Here is a 16,026-nt window from a genome sequence, read left to right as displayed (position 1 = left end):
GCTTGGGCTTGAGACCATGAAATGAGGCATGCACGACCCCCGCAGCATCCTTCGAGAATGTCGCCAGTATGTGGAATGGGGCGCCGGTGCGGAGGCCAGCGAGTAACACAGCCCAGATGTTTTCATCCTTGGCATAGATACTGTAGTTGAATATGCCGTGGTAGTCGGCTGAAAAGTTTGTCGGCTCCCATTTATAGGCTGCTTCGAAGGCGGCTCACATTGTAGTTGCTGGTGGTTTTTTTTTGGTTAGTTTTTTGGGTTGGACATATATGGTTAGAGAGTGTGAAGAGCCAATGCTTACGGGAGGAGAATTGGTAGATGATTGTTCTGTGGGTGGTATATGTAGATCAGTGCTCTGTACATAATGTGGAGAGACGTGATACTAGCCAGATTCTTTTGCTCTAGGGTTGTGGAATTTTGGAATTTGGAAGTGAGATGATGATTTGTGAGGTTGAGCTTGGGGCTAAGCACGTTATATAGCTTTTTAGCCATGTGGATTACATCAGAATTATAATATTTTTGCTTGGAGAAGAGGTGGAAAACAGGAGAACGCAACTCGCCATAATGACTTATGCCATTCGTAGACCACGGTGACAATTATATGCAGGTATTGCAGAGGTCAGCGGGCGAAGGATAGCCCTGGTGCATGCCGCATATAAGGACATTGAGTCCTGACAGTGCCAACGGTGGTAATCTGCGCCTTCTGGTCATGGGTCTGAAGAACTAGGCCCCTAGGTCAGGAAAGAGTGAGATCAATGGCAGGGATTGGCGAAGACATCAATTGGAGGAGTGCAGTAAGTGTGGATTTATTGGATGTCTTTCTGGGTTCTGTCAGCTTTGGCGATACTATAACTAGGACTAATAGGGGCAGGGCATGTCGCTGACATGACTTGCAAGCTGCGTCAGTACAAATCGAACTCTACAATACGGATGAAAGCTGTTTTATATGATGGAGGCAACGCGCGAGATATCCGTATAACAGGTTGATAACTCAGATACTGAGCTGTCTTGTGAATAGACTTGTCTTTCTTCTGGTACGGCAAAAATAATAAAGTAGGTCACAAGAGCAGAGACTGCTAGTTCAGACGGTTTAACATTAGGTCCGAGGATCCATGGGCATTAGACACTTATTAGAACGGCAAAGTTCCAGTCCGCACGCACTACATGGACAGGTCTATATGTATGACTGTATGACTTACGTCCTTCGTAATCTGCCATATGTACAAGGTAATACAGAGACAGTCAACGTCTTGTAAGTACATCCCAGTCACTTAGCCTAGCTATGTATCTTTATCACCCTCACCCTCTAAAAGGGTTGAATAACATAGTTACTGCGGTGAGCTTTATTTCCGGCTTCTCCCATGCTTTTTCCATTTTTCCCCCTTTCCTTTATTTTTGGATTTTAGTTTCCTAGCCATCATTAGAAGTAGTGCATCAAGTTCTGTTCTGTTCCGAAGGGTCCATGTAACCATTGCATACATCGATGCGTCTCATAACTCAGTGACTTACCCTTCAAATTGAATCTCGATCTTCGTATATAGGACTCGCTCTGACCCCACTTAAGTCCACCCTTTGTTCCCAAAGGTAAAAAAGCCCTTTGGCCAGGTGGCAAGCAAGAGAATAGCAGGCGAGGACTTCCTAAACAAAATCTCCACCTTGCAATGCAATCCTACGGACCAAGGCAGATGGTGACTCTAGAACGATGTATTGACCTATATAATCTAAATAGAACGAAACTGGGCTTCCAGCCCAGTAACCGGTACGTCAGGATTAGGCAAGGAATGTAAACCAATTGCGAACATCCGATTTTTACTGCCTTTCACCTCCCAGAATAACACGACGCAGAGATTCCCTCTCCCCGCTCTTATCGACCAAGGTCCAGAACGTCCCACCTTCATTTCCGAGTAAAGCAGCTGGCGTATCAAATTCGGCTATTTCCCCCTCTCCCATGACCAAGATCCGGTCAAAGTCTGCCACAGTCGACAGCCGGTGCGCGATGACCATGAGAGTGGAATCCTGGAACTCTTGACGAATAGTTTGCTGGATAAGCGCATCTGTGCGCATGTCAATGGATGAAGTTGCTTCGTCCATGATGAGGATTTTCGGGCGCGATAGCAGGGCCTGGGCGAGACACACTAATTGACGTTGGCCCTGGGATAGATTCTTTCCCCGCTCTGATATGGGAGAAGAAAGAGATACGGTAGTGTTATTATAGCCTTCCCCTATCCCTTCTGACTCGGAAGTCTGTTCATCGTCTGTAGATCGTGTGAGGCGAACTTTTGTTAAAGCGGCGAGAAGCTCAGAGTCCGCATACTGATCAGATGGGTCAAGGACTGATCGGAGTGTTCCCGAAAATATAACGGGGTCTTGCGGGATAATTGCTATCCTAGAGCGAAGGTCGCGGAGTCTCAGCCTAGAGATATCCATGCCGTCAATGTGTATGGATCCGGACCGGGCCTCGAGGAAGCGGAGAAGTGCCAGTGTCAATGACGACTTTCCTGACCCAGTACGTCCGACGATACCAATGTGCTCATTGGGCTTGATTAAGAAGCTCAGTCCCCGTAGAGCCGGTGGTGAGTCTCGTCCGTAACCAACGACAAGATCATTCGCTTCGATCTCCCCTTTCGTAGGCCATCCAGCTGGGGCATGGACACCACCTTGATGTTCAGTCTCGAGCTGGGTGTATTCTACTATGCGTTCAACGGCATTGAAGTCCAGCTCCAGCTCAGCATACTCCGACAGTACCCAGTCGACGACCTCGGACATCTGCAAGGCAAAGCTAAGGGCAAACCCAGCTACTGACGCATCAACGCCCTTAATAGTCGCAATCAGCGCCGCTGTCACAGTTACGTACTAGATTTAGGAGTCATAGGTTAGTCTTCAGAGTGTATACAGCAATGGGGACTTAGAGCAGACTAACCAAAGCTCCGACCATGTTCAGACGGAACATCATCCAACAATTAAAGATGCGCAAATGCCAGAGAGCCTGGCAATGTGCATCTATCGTACTATACATGCGATGCATATATTGGTCTACTTTATCGAAAGCTCGGATCGTGACTAAACCGTCAACGATCGACCCGAACTGCTCGAACATAGGAGACCTGGCGTTACTCTCTATTCTCTTAGCATCTCTAGCCGCTGTGACATACAGCGAAGCTATATACCAAGACAGAAGTAGCGAGGTAAATCCAAAGCATACCATCAGCGGCGATATAAAAAGCGCTGCAACGATGACACTGAGAAGCGTCATACCACCGTGAAGCATATTGGGCAAGTCCACTCCCAGATCTGAATCTAGCGTACTAAAGTCGGCGCTGAAGCGGTTGAGGATTTGGCCCACGGGCGTGGTGTCCAAAAAGCTCAAAGGGGCTTGCAAGATTCTGAGCAAAAACTTCTCAAATATAACGAGCGACCCTCGAATCGATGCCCTAAACACGAGTTGGTAACGAATGTTTTCAGTTAAAAGGGTCACGAAAAAAAGGCCGATGTACACGCCTAGGTAAGTCCAAAAGCGTTTGTCGGCGGATGAAGACGACAACTGTTGTCCAGAAGTTTCAGCAAATCCATTCATAGCTGACTCAATGTTCGCTTCTGTGGTCGGTTGCGTGTTTGCAAGGTCTCTTGTCCAGATTGATACCCAATATGGTATCGCCAAATCCGCCACAAGGGTAATGCAGAGAGTTATAACAATGGGGATCCAATATAAGTAGCCACCGCAAGCTTTTAGGTATATGCCGTAAATTGACAACTTTACAGCGCCCTTTGCTCGTGTCTCGGCTTCGTAAAAGGCTTTTCCCTTGACATCCTCCTCGGATGGTTTCTGCCGCGAAGCGATCCGACTGTCCGGGCTAAGAACTGGTAAATGTATCTGCTGCGCAACGGGGCCATTACTGTCGGCATGTCGGATAGAGTCGGTTCCACTTGGGTACAAGTCCAGACAGTAATTCTCAGGCTTGCCGGCAAATGAAATCCGCCCATTCTCGAGTAGTACGTAATACTTCATCTCACTCCAGCACAAAGACGTATGGTGCGTAGCCACAATTCGTGTTCTTCCTTTTGCTAAGCTTCCTGTTAACGCTTCTTCAAACAGATGACGGCCCACACGAGCGTCCACCGCGCTGAAAATATCGTCAAGGACAATGATTCCAGCATGACTGTAGAGAGCCCTAGCGAGAGCGACACGCCATTTCTGGCCGCCACTTAGATTAACGCCATTTGCGCCAAGATCAGTTTGATCACCATCTTGCATTGAATCCAAATCATCCTGGAGACAGCATGCGCGTAGGACATCGCGATACCGTTCTGGATTCAGTGGGAGGCCAAATAGAATGTTCTCTCGAACTGTTCCATTCTCAATCCACGGATTTTGGGGGACAAAAGCAATTGATGTGTCGATCGTCCATTCATTGATCGATGCATCATAGGCACGTTGCGAGTGCCTTTGCGGGAAGAGAATCTGTCCTTGGAGCAGGTCTGCCTCGCCGATTGTCGCTAACAGCAGCAAGCTCTTGCCAGCACCTGCTGGACCAGCGATCACGGTGAGCTCTCCACGAGGGAACTGCAAGTTCATGTCGTGTAACTTGAAAGTAGCATTTTCTTCTGCTATGTCGTTGGAAGGCCAAGAGATCGTTGACTGCAGGAAGGCAATTCCTTCCCCATCTTTGTGGCAATTATCATGTTCCGGTAAGTCAAGGTACTGCTCGATGCGCCGCGCGCTCACAATAGCATTCATTAAGTCACTGATTGTTTCTGGGAACATAGAAAGTGTGGTGCTTAGGCCTTGAAAGATGGATAAGGCTGTGAAAGCAATTGAGGGTGATAGAGTCTTGTTGACCATGAAGTACGATGCCAGTGAGATCAGGCTCATGCCAAGGGGGCCAAAAGTCCATACTCCAATCATGACCAGGTGGAAATTGAAGACCCGTCCTTGTTTCTTTATCTCATTGGAGCGTAGGGTCTGCACCCTGTCATTCCACCGGTCCTCTTGAGCAGTAAACTTGATCTGGCGGATGCCCTGTAGCATCTCAGACAAGACGGCCATTCTTCGATCGCTTGCCGTCATGAGCGCATCCTCCGCTTTGCTGTACCCGTGGGCTAGATAGTAATTCAACGGGACCAATACAACTGGGATAGTACAGGTCCATAGGACAGGTATCCAGCCTAGAAGATTTGTAAGAAAAGCAATCGCAAGGACGAACTTAATCATGCAGTCTAGAAGAGTATGACTGTATTTTGCAAAATTTGCAATCGTCACAGCGTCTACCCCTAGAAGATTGGTCATGGATTGCTTCGTTTTTGGTGGTCCATCGTCGTCGCCGTCATCATCATCATCCTCCTCCTCATCATCATCACAGCACTCGCTCGACGATGATTTGCTCTCGGCGCTGTCATGCAACTTCACACTAACGACCTCTTTTATCCTGAGTGCCTTGCTGAAAATAACTGCAGACAGCTGCTCTCTGATTGGTAATTCCAGCTCCATAGTTGCGATCCATTGCAGCAATGTATCCAGCCATGATGATATAAACAGCGATCCCCCCAGGCCAACAGTTGCTATCCATATTTGTTTTTGATTTTCTGCGCGTGCGTCACGCTCTTCCAGCAAACGAAGGGTGAAAAATAATAACACTTGAGGGAGGTAATGTGCGGCAGCAGAAAGCAGTTGCATGACGAGCTGAGCGAACCAGGTAGTCCGGTAGATCTGTAGAAATTTCCTCCATAGCTTTTGTTTTCTGCAAGATTGCCAACGATCATACAAGATTCGCGCGCGCACCTCATATCCTATTGCAGGAAGGTCTTCGGGTTCAAGCTGTTTGTTCTTTGCGGCTTTGGATAAAATCGGCGCTGGCCACGAGAACGTGTATCGGCTGAGAAAGGATACGGTGCGTTGACGATCCACCGGCTTGCTCCCTAGGTATACCTCCGGTCGACGGGAAAACGAGACGTTGGTTAGAGAAAGTATGATTCCCGCTGTGCATTTGACAGCAGACAAAGAGATACTTGTTCCGGATTTATTTAGGCTTGACCACAAGCCATCCAAGAAGAACGCTACGATACTGAGAAGAAGCGATGAAACGGCACTCCAAATTCCTAGCTTGTACCTATCCTGAGGCGAGGTGCGCGAGACGACAACACATCCTTGAAATAACACCGCGACCTGAAAATGTTAATGTACAAAATTCGGACACGGTAAAGTTTGATCCTACCCAAGCAGAGAATTGTAGCCATTGCTCAAGGCCCCGTGGTGTTCTATTTTGACCAGTCACATTCAGGGACGATAATAGGGCTGTCAACACGGCAACAATTGCCGTGATGGAAAGGATCACCCGCTGCAGTAAATCCGAGGTTGCTTTCTCTGACTTTTCTGTTGCGATTCCGTCTTCGTCTTCATAGCCAATTGTAAGGCTATGTCTTTCTATATCTGTGGCTAGGAGCTGTTTGAAGGTGTGGTGTATGTGTGGGATGGTCAGAGCAAAGATGACCGCCGGGTAAATGACAGCCCCGAAGGAGGTGTCGGGCCAATTGTCCATCGTAGCAGGTATAAATCGCTTGGAGTAAGCACTTTGATATCATTCACCACATATTGAAGGCTAACAGCGAGAATAAAAACCAAATGTGTGAGAATCCTGCTGCCTGATGTTGATATTACATACGCGATAATTGACTCGATCTGAGTCTTCGTGACTCACAAGAATATCGGCAAGCGAATTGAGTTCTTCAGGCCTCCAGCTCAGTGGCAAGTATTTATTGGGAATTGGAGTTTGGCAATCAATTACCTCTGGTACATGCGTTTGTCCAAGTTGAACTCACCAGGTACATATTGTAGATATAGACTATGGGAGGGGGAAACTTAAGGAAGCTCCATCAGCCACAATCGACCGAAGAATTTCCTAAAGCGGTTCCCGACCAGGCTGCCATAGTCTAGACATATTCAGGGTCTTTGGGGTAGGTAAGCTTCTATCCATCTATAGTTACTTTGACTATCTAGGCTGACGTTTGACTCTTAAGAAAAGGGATCACATCCACTTACATGAATCGTCAACATACGTCCATGTTACGCAGATGAGAGGCTGCGTCTGGCTGTAGTATGCATATGTAGATTCACCACTTTGGTTGACTAAAGCCTTATAAGGATACTTGAGCTAAAGCTTAAATATATATAACCAAGGTCCATAAATGAATTTTTACTAGCTTCCGTCACTAAGTACTAGTATGGTTTCGCTCATAGCCTTAGTGCTGTCAAGACGGATGCAGGCATGCATGTGTATATATATATATATATTAATATATATATACGAGTCTTGCAATGTAGTCGTGTCGTTCATAATATCAACTAGCTACAATATCCTTAGGGGAGCCCAAATAGCTCTCAAACATTACATATTTGTTGCAATTCCCTACCACAACGAATAAATGTAATAAGAAGGTGGGTAATCAGGAGCAGCAACAACAAATACAGTTTTGTGAGATGCCTTCCTGCCTTGCTGCCTGGAACGCGAGATTGTATGTTGCTAGTCTATTCTGATTGGACCAAGTGATGGACTTATTACGTAAGGCTGCTCACCAGAGCAACAAGATGCGCTAACCCGTTTCTGGAAATAGATCAATAGGCCTTGGTCAACCCCTGACGCTGCTGTTTTTGACAATTTCTCTCTCTTAGTTGGGTCTTGAAGAACGGAATTCACAGTATAGGACCGAACTTGCACCAATAAGCACCAATGGCATTGCCTCTTTCGCCGGCCTTTACAGGCGCCCGCACACCGGACCGGTGGAATTCGAAACCGAGAACGAAAACACGCACAGTTGCGCCGAAACGAGTCTACGGAAAACGAAGAGCGGATGCCCCGCGAGCTGTGTTCGAACAGAGGAGTCCAGAAAAGCTGGTGGAGGGGAGAACAGAGAAGGCCGTTCAGGAAGCTGTGGATTGTATCCAAGCTCGGCTGGCAGAAGTCACGATTAACAAACCTAGAAAAAAGAAAGACAATGTCGACGAGCCAGTCGTGCCCATGGAGCAACCGAATCTTCTCCAAAGTGAACTACCAGTGCATATACCCGAGACCGAATCGATCAAAACCGAAAATGAAGAACGAAATGGAGAAAAGCCTACAAAGGAAAGCCCTCCAGAAAGCATCCCGAAGCCACAGAAGAAATACGAGATGGTGGTGGAAGTCAGAGTCAGTTCGGAACTTACAACATCAAAGCCACAAAAGAAACAAAAGGAGATTATGTGCAATGTGCAAAGGCAGAAACCGACCGAGGGACGAACAAGAAGGAACAAGGCTACGGCTCGTCTGTCATCTGGGTGTGTGCTGGACGACAAGGTTAATTCCTATGTTCGTCCCATTCTGAACGAGGCTCTATCACCAGTCGCCGCACAGAGCGCTCAAAAGTTTGGCTCATGGGCTGCTCGTGCGGGAGACATGCTGGAGGTGGTGAAAATTGCGGAGGGTTCCTACGGAGAGGTCTATAAACTCCGCCTGCGCGAGGAGGTGTGCAAGAAAGAAATGTCTAAATCCAAGCTTGCTCGTCTAAAAGCCTACGGCGATGGCGTGTTCAAGATTGTTCCCTTGCGAGCACAGAGTGGGCCTGGCTCGAAAAAGTTCACGAGCATCGAGGAAATTGTGTCTGAAGTTAAGATGCTCAAGTACTTGGATCCAATTCCAGGATTTGCTCGCTTTAGGGAGATTCACGTGGTTCAAGGTCGATTTCCAGAGTCCTTCCAGAAGGCTTGGGACCATTACAAGAAGACCAAGGATGATTGCTTGAACCCCAATCCGTCCAGCAAGAAAGCGTATCCTGATTCACAGTTATGGGCTATCGTGGAGATGGATGATGCTGGCTGTGAACTTGAAAAGTTCGCCTGGTCATCAATCTTCCAAATCTACGATATCTTCTGGGGAGTGGCAATGGCTCTTGCTCGTGCTGAGGAGTATGCACAGTTTGAGGTAAGCATTACCGATACATCCTAGAACCCGACTGGTATTGACACTTCATTTAGCATCGTGATCTTCATCTTGGAAATGTTTGCATCAGGAGTACCCGGCCAAATGGTTGCATGAATCCGCCGACAGACCTCGATGTGATGCGGCAATCATACTCAAGCGGATTTGGCCTGAGCACGTTAGAGACCACTATTATCGATTACTCACTTTCTCGTGCGGAACTGCGTGTTGAGGAGTCCGGCGAGGTGGTAGAAGTAGCATCGTCAGATCTTGATAAGAAACAGATCTTCGATGCTATTGGACGAGACGAAGATGAGGCCATGCTGAGAGATACTTATAGATAGTGGGTATTCCCCATAACCTACCACAAACCTAAACACTGGCCCGCTAACAGCTGACAGTATGCGTGCTGAGCTTTACAACGGAAACCCCCTTGAGAACGAGAAGATGCCCGACATTCCCGGAATTTGGGCCGAATATGCACCAGGCACGAATCTTGTTTGGCTTCTCTTTTTACTCAAGACTTTGCTCAAGAACAGGAAGGCGGACGTTTCACTTCCAGCACCACGACAGCCTCTCTCCCAATGTTCGCCAAACAAAACACTCAAAAAACCAACCAAATCGGCAAAGAAAGACATGCCCCATACGATTCATACAACGGCGGATGCGCCGAAGCAAGTTTCTCAACTGAAAGCTACGCTCGAGGATAGACTGAACGCTGTGCTGGACCTTTTGCATCTGGAGCATGGCCATGAGGATATGTGCTGTGCTGCCGACTTGGTAGCCTATGCGATCGACTCTCAGTGGCTGGACGAGAGGGACTTTTTCTGATTTCGAGCTGTGTATCATGGAGGCGTTAAGTGGTTTATTATACTTCTCTTCTGGCGCAACTGGTTATGGCTCGTATATATAGACACGGTTTAGCATGGCGTTTAGCAGGAGTCTTGACCTTCGCAATACCAAACTCTTACGTTCATCTGGAATATCTGTTTGCAATACATCATTAACCTTAGTCCCAAGAGTTCCTTACCAAAGGTTCACCCGCGGAACTATCAGAAAATTCCTTCTCTTGAAGTATAAATGAGGTCATTCAGATGACGTTGTGCCGGAACTGAAGAAGAATCTTCTTCTTTACCTCGCAATACCACTGTATCTCCAAGTCTCACCCATCAAACAGGAACACATCCCCCAACCCAACAACCAAATACAACCACAAAAATGGCCTCCAAAATCGAAAACCTCCTCATAAAAGTCGGCAAACAACCCTGGGCCCAACACCTCCGCCGCCTCCAACACACCCACGGCCCCCAAAAATCCCAAACTGACCCGGAATGGGCCAAAGACATAATCCTCATGGACACGCAGCTCCGTGAAATTGGCCAACGCGAGATCTACCTCCGCGAAGAGGTCAAAGCCATGACCTGCTCCGAGCAAGAGCCCCTAACCCCCGAGCAACGAGCCCAGCTCGCAAAATGGCAAATGGAGCTCCAGGACCTCGCGCGTAAATACTGGCATCTGGAGCGCGAGTTTTACAGACGGGAGGCGTCGGTTCCTGCGGGGCCGTTGCAGAGGGCGTACGTGACCTGGAAGAAGAACCCGCAGTGGTATCTGCTGGGGTATTTGAGGGATGATTGTGCGGGGAGGGGAGGATGTTGTGGGCGGAGTTGTGGGTGTTGTGAGAGGGCTAGGGACACAGAAAAGAGGGTGAGGTTGGGGCATTGTACGATTGAGTGTGGGTGTTGTCGGAGGGCGAGGGGGTTTGATTTCACGCATGAGGATCGGCTTAGGTATCGGAAATTATTTGACTGTGATCTCAAGGAGAATGAGGCGTTGTGGGATTCGTTGAAGATGGCGTATGTTTTTGGATTGGCTTGATTGTTTTCTGGGTGTAGTTGCTTTATCTCCTGTTGCTTTGCTATACCCTTTTGTTTATGAGGATGATCTATACTTGTTCGCTAGTATTTGGCTGCTGGAAGATTGAGGATTGTAGCCTTGGATTTCTGTCTTAGATGCTGTTCAAACTAAGATACTTCAGACCGAGACCTTGTTTGTACTGCTTTCTAGCGAAAACCCTTCCCCCCCTTTAATATATGATAGTATAACATTTGAGGATGATGAATGCCTTCAAGTGGGCAGCAAGAAATACCAAAGAAGTTGTAAAATTTTCTATAATTTCAGTTCTAAGGACCATTACGTTCTATATATCTATGTGTTGGCTACTAATTGAAACATGAACGACTATACAGAATCAGGATACAAGTGCTCAACGTCATACACTGGAAAGAAAGAAGCTCATCAGGCTGCCTGCAGTTAAACCCGCTACCAGCATTAAGCTCATGAATCCACCAGCCGGCTCACGCTCATCATCAGGGACCCATTGACCAGCGCCCATCATACAGCTGCTTCCCAGATAGCCATTACTGATACCGAAAAGCAACTGCACAATGAATAGATAGAAGAAATCGCTCTTCACCACGGCCTCCCGACCGCGTATGTTACATAGGAGATAGAGAGGGAGGAAGCCAATGCGAGCAATTGCAAAGATGAACAAAGCCAAAGGCCGGTGGGTTAGTGAGAGCCGGGGGATAAGTACCAACATCCTTCCGGCGAGGTCGCCTGCGTTCCAAAAGAAGAACGCCAACGGGATGAAAACAGCAGGCTGAAACAAACGGGAACTACCTCGAGAATCCCGAACTGACTCAATTTCCGCTGTGAAGACAGGAAACATCATAGTCACTGCGAAACAGAGGAAAAGTGCAAGAGCCATCAAACGGAGTCTCTTGAAGAGACTCCAGAGGCTGACGGTTTTGCCGTTCGTGCCGTTCGTGTGATCGGAAGCAGTGTCAGGCGAGGCTCCCGTAAAATCGGTCATAGTATTTGACCGCTGCTTATTGAGGGAACCGAAGGCAATCAATGCCGATAATGATACAAAAGTGGAAGTGATAAAATATAAGAATGCCGACTTTGATGATTCTTGAGGGGTTTTTTGCTCCCCGGTTTGAACTGGCACTGCTAAAACGGAGAGTATCTGCACGATGCCTGGCAAGACTCCTGCTAGGCCTTGGCCTGCCATGATGGCTTGAGTATATTCTGGCCTTCCGAATCCGGAGACATACGCAAAGACGCCAATCTGATTCATACCAGTCGCCAGGCTAGTTCCGAATACCATTACCATCAGGAAACTAAAATATAATCTGATAGAAGCGTTTTTCAGAAGGCCAGTTGATAGTGCGAGCAATGTGAAAATGACGATATTGATCAGAAGAGAAACCGTAATCTGTTTGGAGTATGACATCCGCTTCTGCAGCTTCGCGATGGTGAACGAGGAGCCTAAGTTTGTGATAGTTGACACAATGAGGATAGAGGACTGATAATGGGCCGCCGCCCACTCATCCGGGCTGAAGCGGTGATAGAAATACGGCGCAGCAGCGAGGAACATGTTCCTGTGGTTGGCACAGTTTGGTCAGCATCATGTATACATAGGAGTAACCCTCCGGCCGTCGACACAGCTGTTGTTGGGTAAGACGTACCATGCCCAGAGCATGGAAACTCCGAGAAGGAAGAATACTCCATATTCAAACCTAGAGAAGCTTGAGACTGGTGGTGTTTGGGAAGATATCGAGTGGCGATCTTCATCGTCCTGCGGAGGATCCTCGAGTGGCTCATAATCCGCCCGGGGAGAGACCCATCTCCGGAAGCGATTCATTGTTTTCAAGTACAGCGTGTGATATTGTCCCCTTTCTCAAAATCGAAACGGGACATAAGATGAGAGTAATCAATCCAGAACCCATTCAGAAAATAAATATATAAGGGTAGTATTGAGAAGAGAACTTTGGGGGGATCATTAAGTCGGTATCATTGGGGAGTGATCGGCAACGATAGGTCACCTGCCCGAGAGGTGGAGGTCACATTAGCCTAACTTCTCCACACATCTTCCAAACTCACCTTAATACCCTAGTCATTTACGTAGATCCCATCCCATGCCACTCTTTAAGAGCAGCAACGACACATGTGTTATTGTTAATCGTGAGCGGAGATGCACATTATATTTTCTCTATCCCACTCATCTAACTATTTAGTGTATAAAGAAGCCGGTCCCCATCATCTGAAAACAGTAAATCCAAAGGTATAGGTACATCCGCAGTCGATCCAACCATTCAAGAGGGAAGTATGGAAGTAAGGAAGTGACAAGGTGAACATATAAAAGAAAATCTCTACAGAGAATGGTACACGAACCCCAGAGAGAGAAGATAGACAAGTTGCCCTGGAGAAGGCAGGCCTTCTATCAGGACAATTATTCCTTCCTCTGCTGCTCACTCGTTCTAGAGGCTACTTCCTCAGCGCCAGCGTCCTCCTCTCTCTCCATCTGCCACAACTTTTCTTGTGTCGTAGGACTGATAGGGGCGCTGGTCGGAGGCTGGGACACATCGCCGCCACTCATTTGCCATTCCATTAATTTCGTAAAGGCACCATCTTGCCGAGAGCTGAGCTCTTCGTATGAACCCTGTTCGGCTACCTTACCATCAGGACCGAGAACAATGATAGTATCCGATCGCTTGATGGTGGAGAGCCGATGGGCGATGCTGATTGTCGTGTTGTTTCCGCGAAGCAGAGCAGCAAGGGCACTGTTCACTAAAGTCTCGGACTCCGCGTCAAGAGCGGAAGTCGCTTCATCCAGAATCAGGATATCAGGGTCTTTAATTAGGGCACGAGCAATGGCAATGCGTTGCTTTTGCCCACCAGAGAGCTGAGCTCCTCGAGGACCAACTTGAGTATCAAGGCCGTCAGGCTAAATAGAAGGTCAGAAACGATCGTAATAAAATATATGCACTAGATCGATACTTACGAAGTCACTGATGAATTGACAATTCGCCTTCCTGGCAGCTGCGACAATCGCAGACCTTGTTGCTTGCGGGCTTCCGTATGAGATGTTCTCCGCAATAGTGCCCGAGAAGAGGACGGGCTCTTGCGACACAATACCAATCTTTCTCCGAAGGGATTTAGCGTTCATCTCACTGATATCCTTTCCATCAATCAGAACCTTGCCCTCGGTGGGGTTATAAAACCGGAGCAAAATGGAGGCAATGGTGGATTTGCCCCCTCCAGAAGGCCCGACAATGGCAACGTTGGTCCCCTGGGGAATCTCGAAGTTTAGGTCCTTGAAGATAGGAACAGCAGGTCGAGTTGGGTAGCTAAAAGACACGTTCTCAAAACGAATAGGGCCACGAGCAGAAATAACCTTCGTACCCTTAGTTGGAGATATTGTCGGTCCGCGATCTTGTAATTCAAAAAGCCGGCTAGCCGCTCCCACCCCCTTCATGAGCTCAGAATAGAAGCTTGACAGGCCAAACATGCTAGAACCTGCATAGGCGGTATACATGAGGAACGATGTCAACTCTCCAATTGTGATGGCACCAGACCCAACCATTCCTCCTCCAGCATAAAGGAGTGCCAAGATCGTCATATTGCCCATGAAACCGGTCTGGAAACAGTTAGATCTGCGAGGTTCTCGGGGCGGAGGGGAATACATACGGAGCTAAAGAAAGTCGCACTAATCACAGATTCTTTCTTGCCAAGTTCGAAGATCTTCCGCACTTGCTTGTTGTACCTGTTAACCTCGATAACTTCGCCAGCAAAAGACTGGCTGGTTTTCACGTTGCCCAAACGTTCCTCGGCAATCTTGGTCAAGTCTCCTAGATTCCTCTGGATCTTGCGACTCAGGTTTCTAATTGCTCTTCCATAAAAGAAAGCCCCAAGACCAATGGGAGGCAGCAATAGAGCCAAAATGCTGGATAGCTTGAGACTGGTGTAGGCCATTAATCCAAAGCCTGCTGCACCACTGACTGCTGCTCGCAAACCATCGGATAAATTCTGCGTAATGCTCTTGCCAACAATAATGGTGTCAGAGCTAAGACGAGAGATCAAGTCACCAACCCGGTTTGCGTCAAAAAACTCTGCATCCTGAATGAACGTCTGACGGAAAAGTTTCGAGCGAAGTCTAGCAACAATGCGTTCGCCAACAATGCGTAGAATGATGATGCGACCATAGTTTGCGGCTGCGCCCAAGGTGAGTACTCCGGCTAATGCTCCATAAAACATGGGTAGGCTAAGACCGAAAAGCTCACTACCCCCTTCGGTCGCGGACTTGGTCGCCACATCCATTATTTTCCCAATAGAGAAGGGAATCGACATGGTGATGGACGACGAAACTAACAGGAAGAGGAAAGCAAACCCAAGCTTCTTAGCCTCTGGCCGAGCAATGGATAGGAGCCTCCATATTTCCTTAAAACCAGATTTCTTTCCCGTGGCGCCGTCTTTAGCTAATTTTGCGCTGAGGTTAATCTGTGCTGCCTGGGCTGCCCTTTCAGATAATTCGAAGCCCTTGTCTGCTTCATCTTCCTCATTTTCTTTCGGTGTAATATTCACTTGAGTATTCGTCGATTGGGCGGTCGTTTTAGATCCTAGGTACCGGTGGGTAAAGAAGAAAAGGCGTATGTTGTACGAGGGCTGCGACTGAGGAATAACACGTCTTAAAGCATTGTTGTAAAGAAATGTCGCAGGATGCTGGAGACGATTGTTGCTACCGATGCGTAATGAAGTCGCAACTCCGGAAAACTGTCGGTATTGTCCACCATAAACTCCAGTCACAAATGTAGGGGTATGAGTGCCTGGATAAAGTCCCTTGAGGATGCTCCCTCTTGGCTGAGCGAAGGGCCTCGCGGTGACTACTGGAGACCAAGCAGCAAGCACCCGGACTCCGCGCATTTCGGATATGTGAAGAGAAGCGGGATCGGACGGCTAATTAGAAGGATGTCATGGGAGAGAGCTGGATGCCATATCTCATTAGACAAACAAAAATACTGTCGCATTCATGGCACTGCAGACACCAATGCCCGCTTCGCAAATTAACACGGGTGCCGGAGTATAGTATTAGTACTAGTCAGCTGCAGCTCGAACACCGCGTGAAAGTCCGTCCGTCTGAGCCCGATAATCGCCGCATGGACGGAGACACAATCGCCGATACTGTTCTGCCGTCGGACACCGCCCGGGAGCCTTCCGCAGTCATCGAAGCTCATCGAGA

The 16,026-nt window shown here is 47.9% G+C and overlaps 5 protein-coding genes across 5 annotated transcripts; 2 read left to right on the top strand and 3 right to left on the bottom strand.

Moving 5' to 3' along the window:
• Positions 1-1,608: 1,608 nt before the first annotated feature.
• Positions 1,609-7,175, bottom strand: BDW43DRAFT_258211 (putative ABC transporter). The gene is made up of 4 exons (XM_032039958.1): positions 7,034-7,175; positions 6,210-6,960; positions 2,921-6,160; positions 1,609-2,853 (listed from the first exon to the last, which is right to left on the bottom strand). Exons 2-4 carry the CDS (start codon positions 6,531-6,533, stop codon positions 1,810-1,812), a joined length of 4,608 nt encoding a protein of 1,535 aa, XP_031906315.1. The 5' UTR covers positions 6,534-6,960; positions 7,034-7,175; the 3' UTR covers positions 1,609-1,809.
• Positions 7,176-7,340: 165 nt separating this feature from the next.
• Positions 7,341-9,928, top strand: BDW43DRAFT_258209 (uncharacterized protein). Its single transcript, XM_032039957.1, has 3 exons — positions 7,341-8,948; positions 9,002-9,288; positions 9,347-9,928. The coding sequence occupies exons 1-3, from the start codon at positions 7,722-7,724 to the stop codon at positions 9,774-9,776; spliced, it is 1,944 nt and encodes a 647-aa protein (XP_031906314.1). The 5' UTR covers positions 7,341-7,721; the 3' UTR covers positions 9,777-9,928.
• A 235-nt stretch (positions 9,929-10,163) lies between these two features.
• BDW43DRAFT_305256 (uncharacterized protein) lies at positions 10,164-10,820 on the top strand (the record flags this gene model as incomplete). Its single annotated transcript, XM_032045760.1, has 1 exon — positions 10,164-10,820. One exon carries the CDS (start codon positions 10,164-10,166, stop codon positions 10,818-10,820), a length of 657 nt encoding a protein of 218 aa, XP_031906313.1.
• A 283-nt stretch (positions 10,821-11,103) lies between these two features.
• On the bottom strand, positions 11,104-12,801 carry BDW43DRAFT_258207 (nucleoside transmembrane transporter FUN26). The gene is made up of 2 exons (XM_032039956.1): positions 12,476-12,801; positions 11,104-12,388 (listed from the first exon to the last, which is right to left on the bottom strand). Exons 1-2 carry the CDS (start codon positions 12,649-12,651, stop codon positions 11,215-11,217), a joined length of 1,350 nt encoding a protein of 449 aa, XP_031906312.1. The 5' UTR covers positions 12,652-12,801; the 3' UTR covers positions 11,104-11,214.
• A 147-nt stretch (positions 12,802-12,948) lies between these two features.
• Positions 12,949-15,905, bottom strand: mdr2 (ATP-binding cassette permease mdr2). Its single transcript, XM_032039955.1, has 3 exons — positions 14,478-15,905; positions 13,792-14,427; positions 12,949-13,734 (listed from the first exon to the last, which is right to left on the bottom strand). The coding sequence occupies exons 1-3, from the start codon at positions 15,708-15,710 to the stop codon at positions 13,240-13,242; spliced, it is 2,364 nt and encodes a 787-aa protein (XP_031906311.1). The 5' UTR covers positions 15,711-15,905; the 3' UTR covers positions 12,949-13,239.
• Between the last annotated feature and the right edge of the window lie 121 nt (positions 15,906-16,026).

The sequence above is a fragment of the Aspergillus alliaceus genome (genome assembly GCF_009176365.1).
Source record: "Aspergillus alliaceus strain CBS 536.65 unplaced genomic scaffold BDW43scaffold_1, whole genome shotgun sequence".
NCBI classification, from domain to species: domain Eukaryota; kingdom Fungi; phylum Ascomycota; class Eurotiomycetes; order Eurotiales; family Aspergillaceae; genus Aspergillus; species Aspergillus alliaceus.
This window is presented reverse-complemented; position numbering and strand designations above follow the sequence as displayed.

What these genes read in the sequence shown, in the direction of transcription:
- BDW43DRAFT_258209 (XM_032039957.1), top strand. Translation starts at nt 7,722, where the DNA reads ATGGCATTGCCTCTTTCGCCGGCCTTTACAGGCGCCCGCACACCGGAC. An exon ending in AGGAGTATGCACAGTTTGAG is followed by an intron (nt 8,949 to 9,001) that starts GTAAGCATTACC and finishes CACTTCATTTAG; the next exon opens with CATCGTGATCTTCATCTTGG. An exon ending in CTGAGAGATACTTATAGATA is followed by an intron (nt 9,289 to 9,346) that starts GTGGGTATTCCC and finishes AACAGCTGACAG; the next exon opens with TATGCGTGCTGAGCTTTACA.
- BDW43DRAFT_258207 (XM_032039956.1), bottom strand. Translation starts at nt 12,651, where the DNA reads ATGAATCGCTTCCGGAGATGGGTCTCTCCCCGGGCGGATTATGAGCCA. An exon ending in GTTTCCATGCTCTGGGCATG is followed by an intron (nt 12,389 to 12,475) that starts GTACGTCTTACC and finishes TGCCAACCACAG; the next exon opens with GAACATGTTCCTCGCTGCTG.
- BDW43DRAFT_258211 (XM_032039958.1), bottom strand. Translation starts at nt 6,533, where the DNA reads ATGGACAATTGGCCCGACACCTCCTTCGGGGCTGTCATTTACCCGGCG. An exon ending in GGCTACAATTCTCTGCTTGG is followed by an intron (nt 6,161 to 6,209) that starts GTAGGATCAAAC and finishes TAACATTTTCAG; the next exon opens with GTCGCGGTGTTATTTCAAGG. An exon ending in TGAACATGGTCGGAGCTTTG is followed by an intron (nt 2,854 to 2,920) that starts GTTAGTCTGCTC and finishes TCCTAAATCTAG; the next exon opens with TACGTAACTGTGACAGCGGC.
- mdr2 (XM_032039955.1), bottom strand. Translation starts at nt 15,710, where the DNA reads ATGCGCGGAGTCCGGGTGCTTGCTGCTTGGTCTCCAGTAGTCACCGCG. An exon ending in GTGCGACTTTCTTTAGCTCC is followed by an intron (nt 14,428 to 14,477) that starts GTATGTATTCCC and finishes AACTGTTTCCAG; the next exon opens with ACCGGTTTCATGGGCAATAT. An exon ending in GTCAATTCATCAGTGACTTC is followed by an intron (nt 13,735 to 13,791) that starts GTAAGTATCGAT and finishes CCTTCTATTTAG; the next exon opens with CCTGACGGCCTTGATACTCA.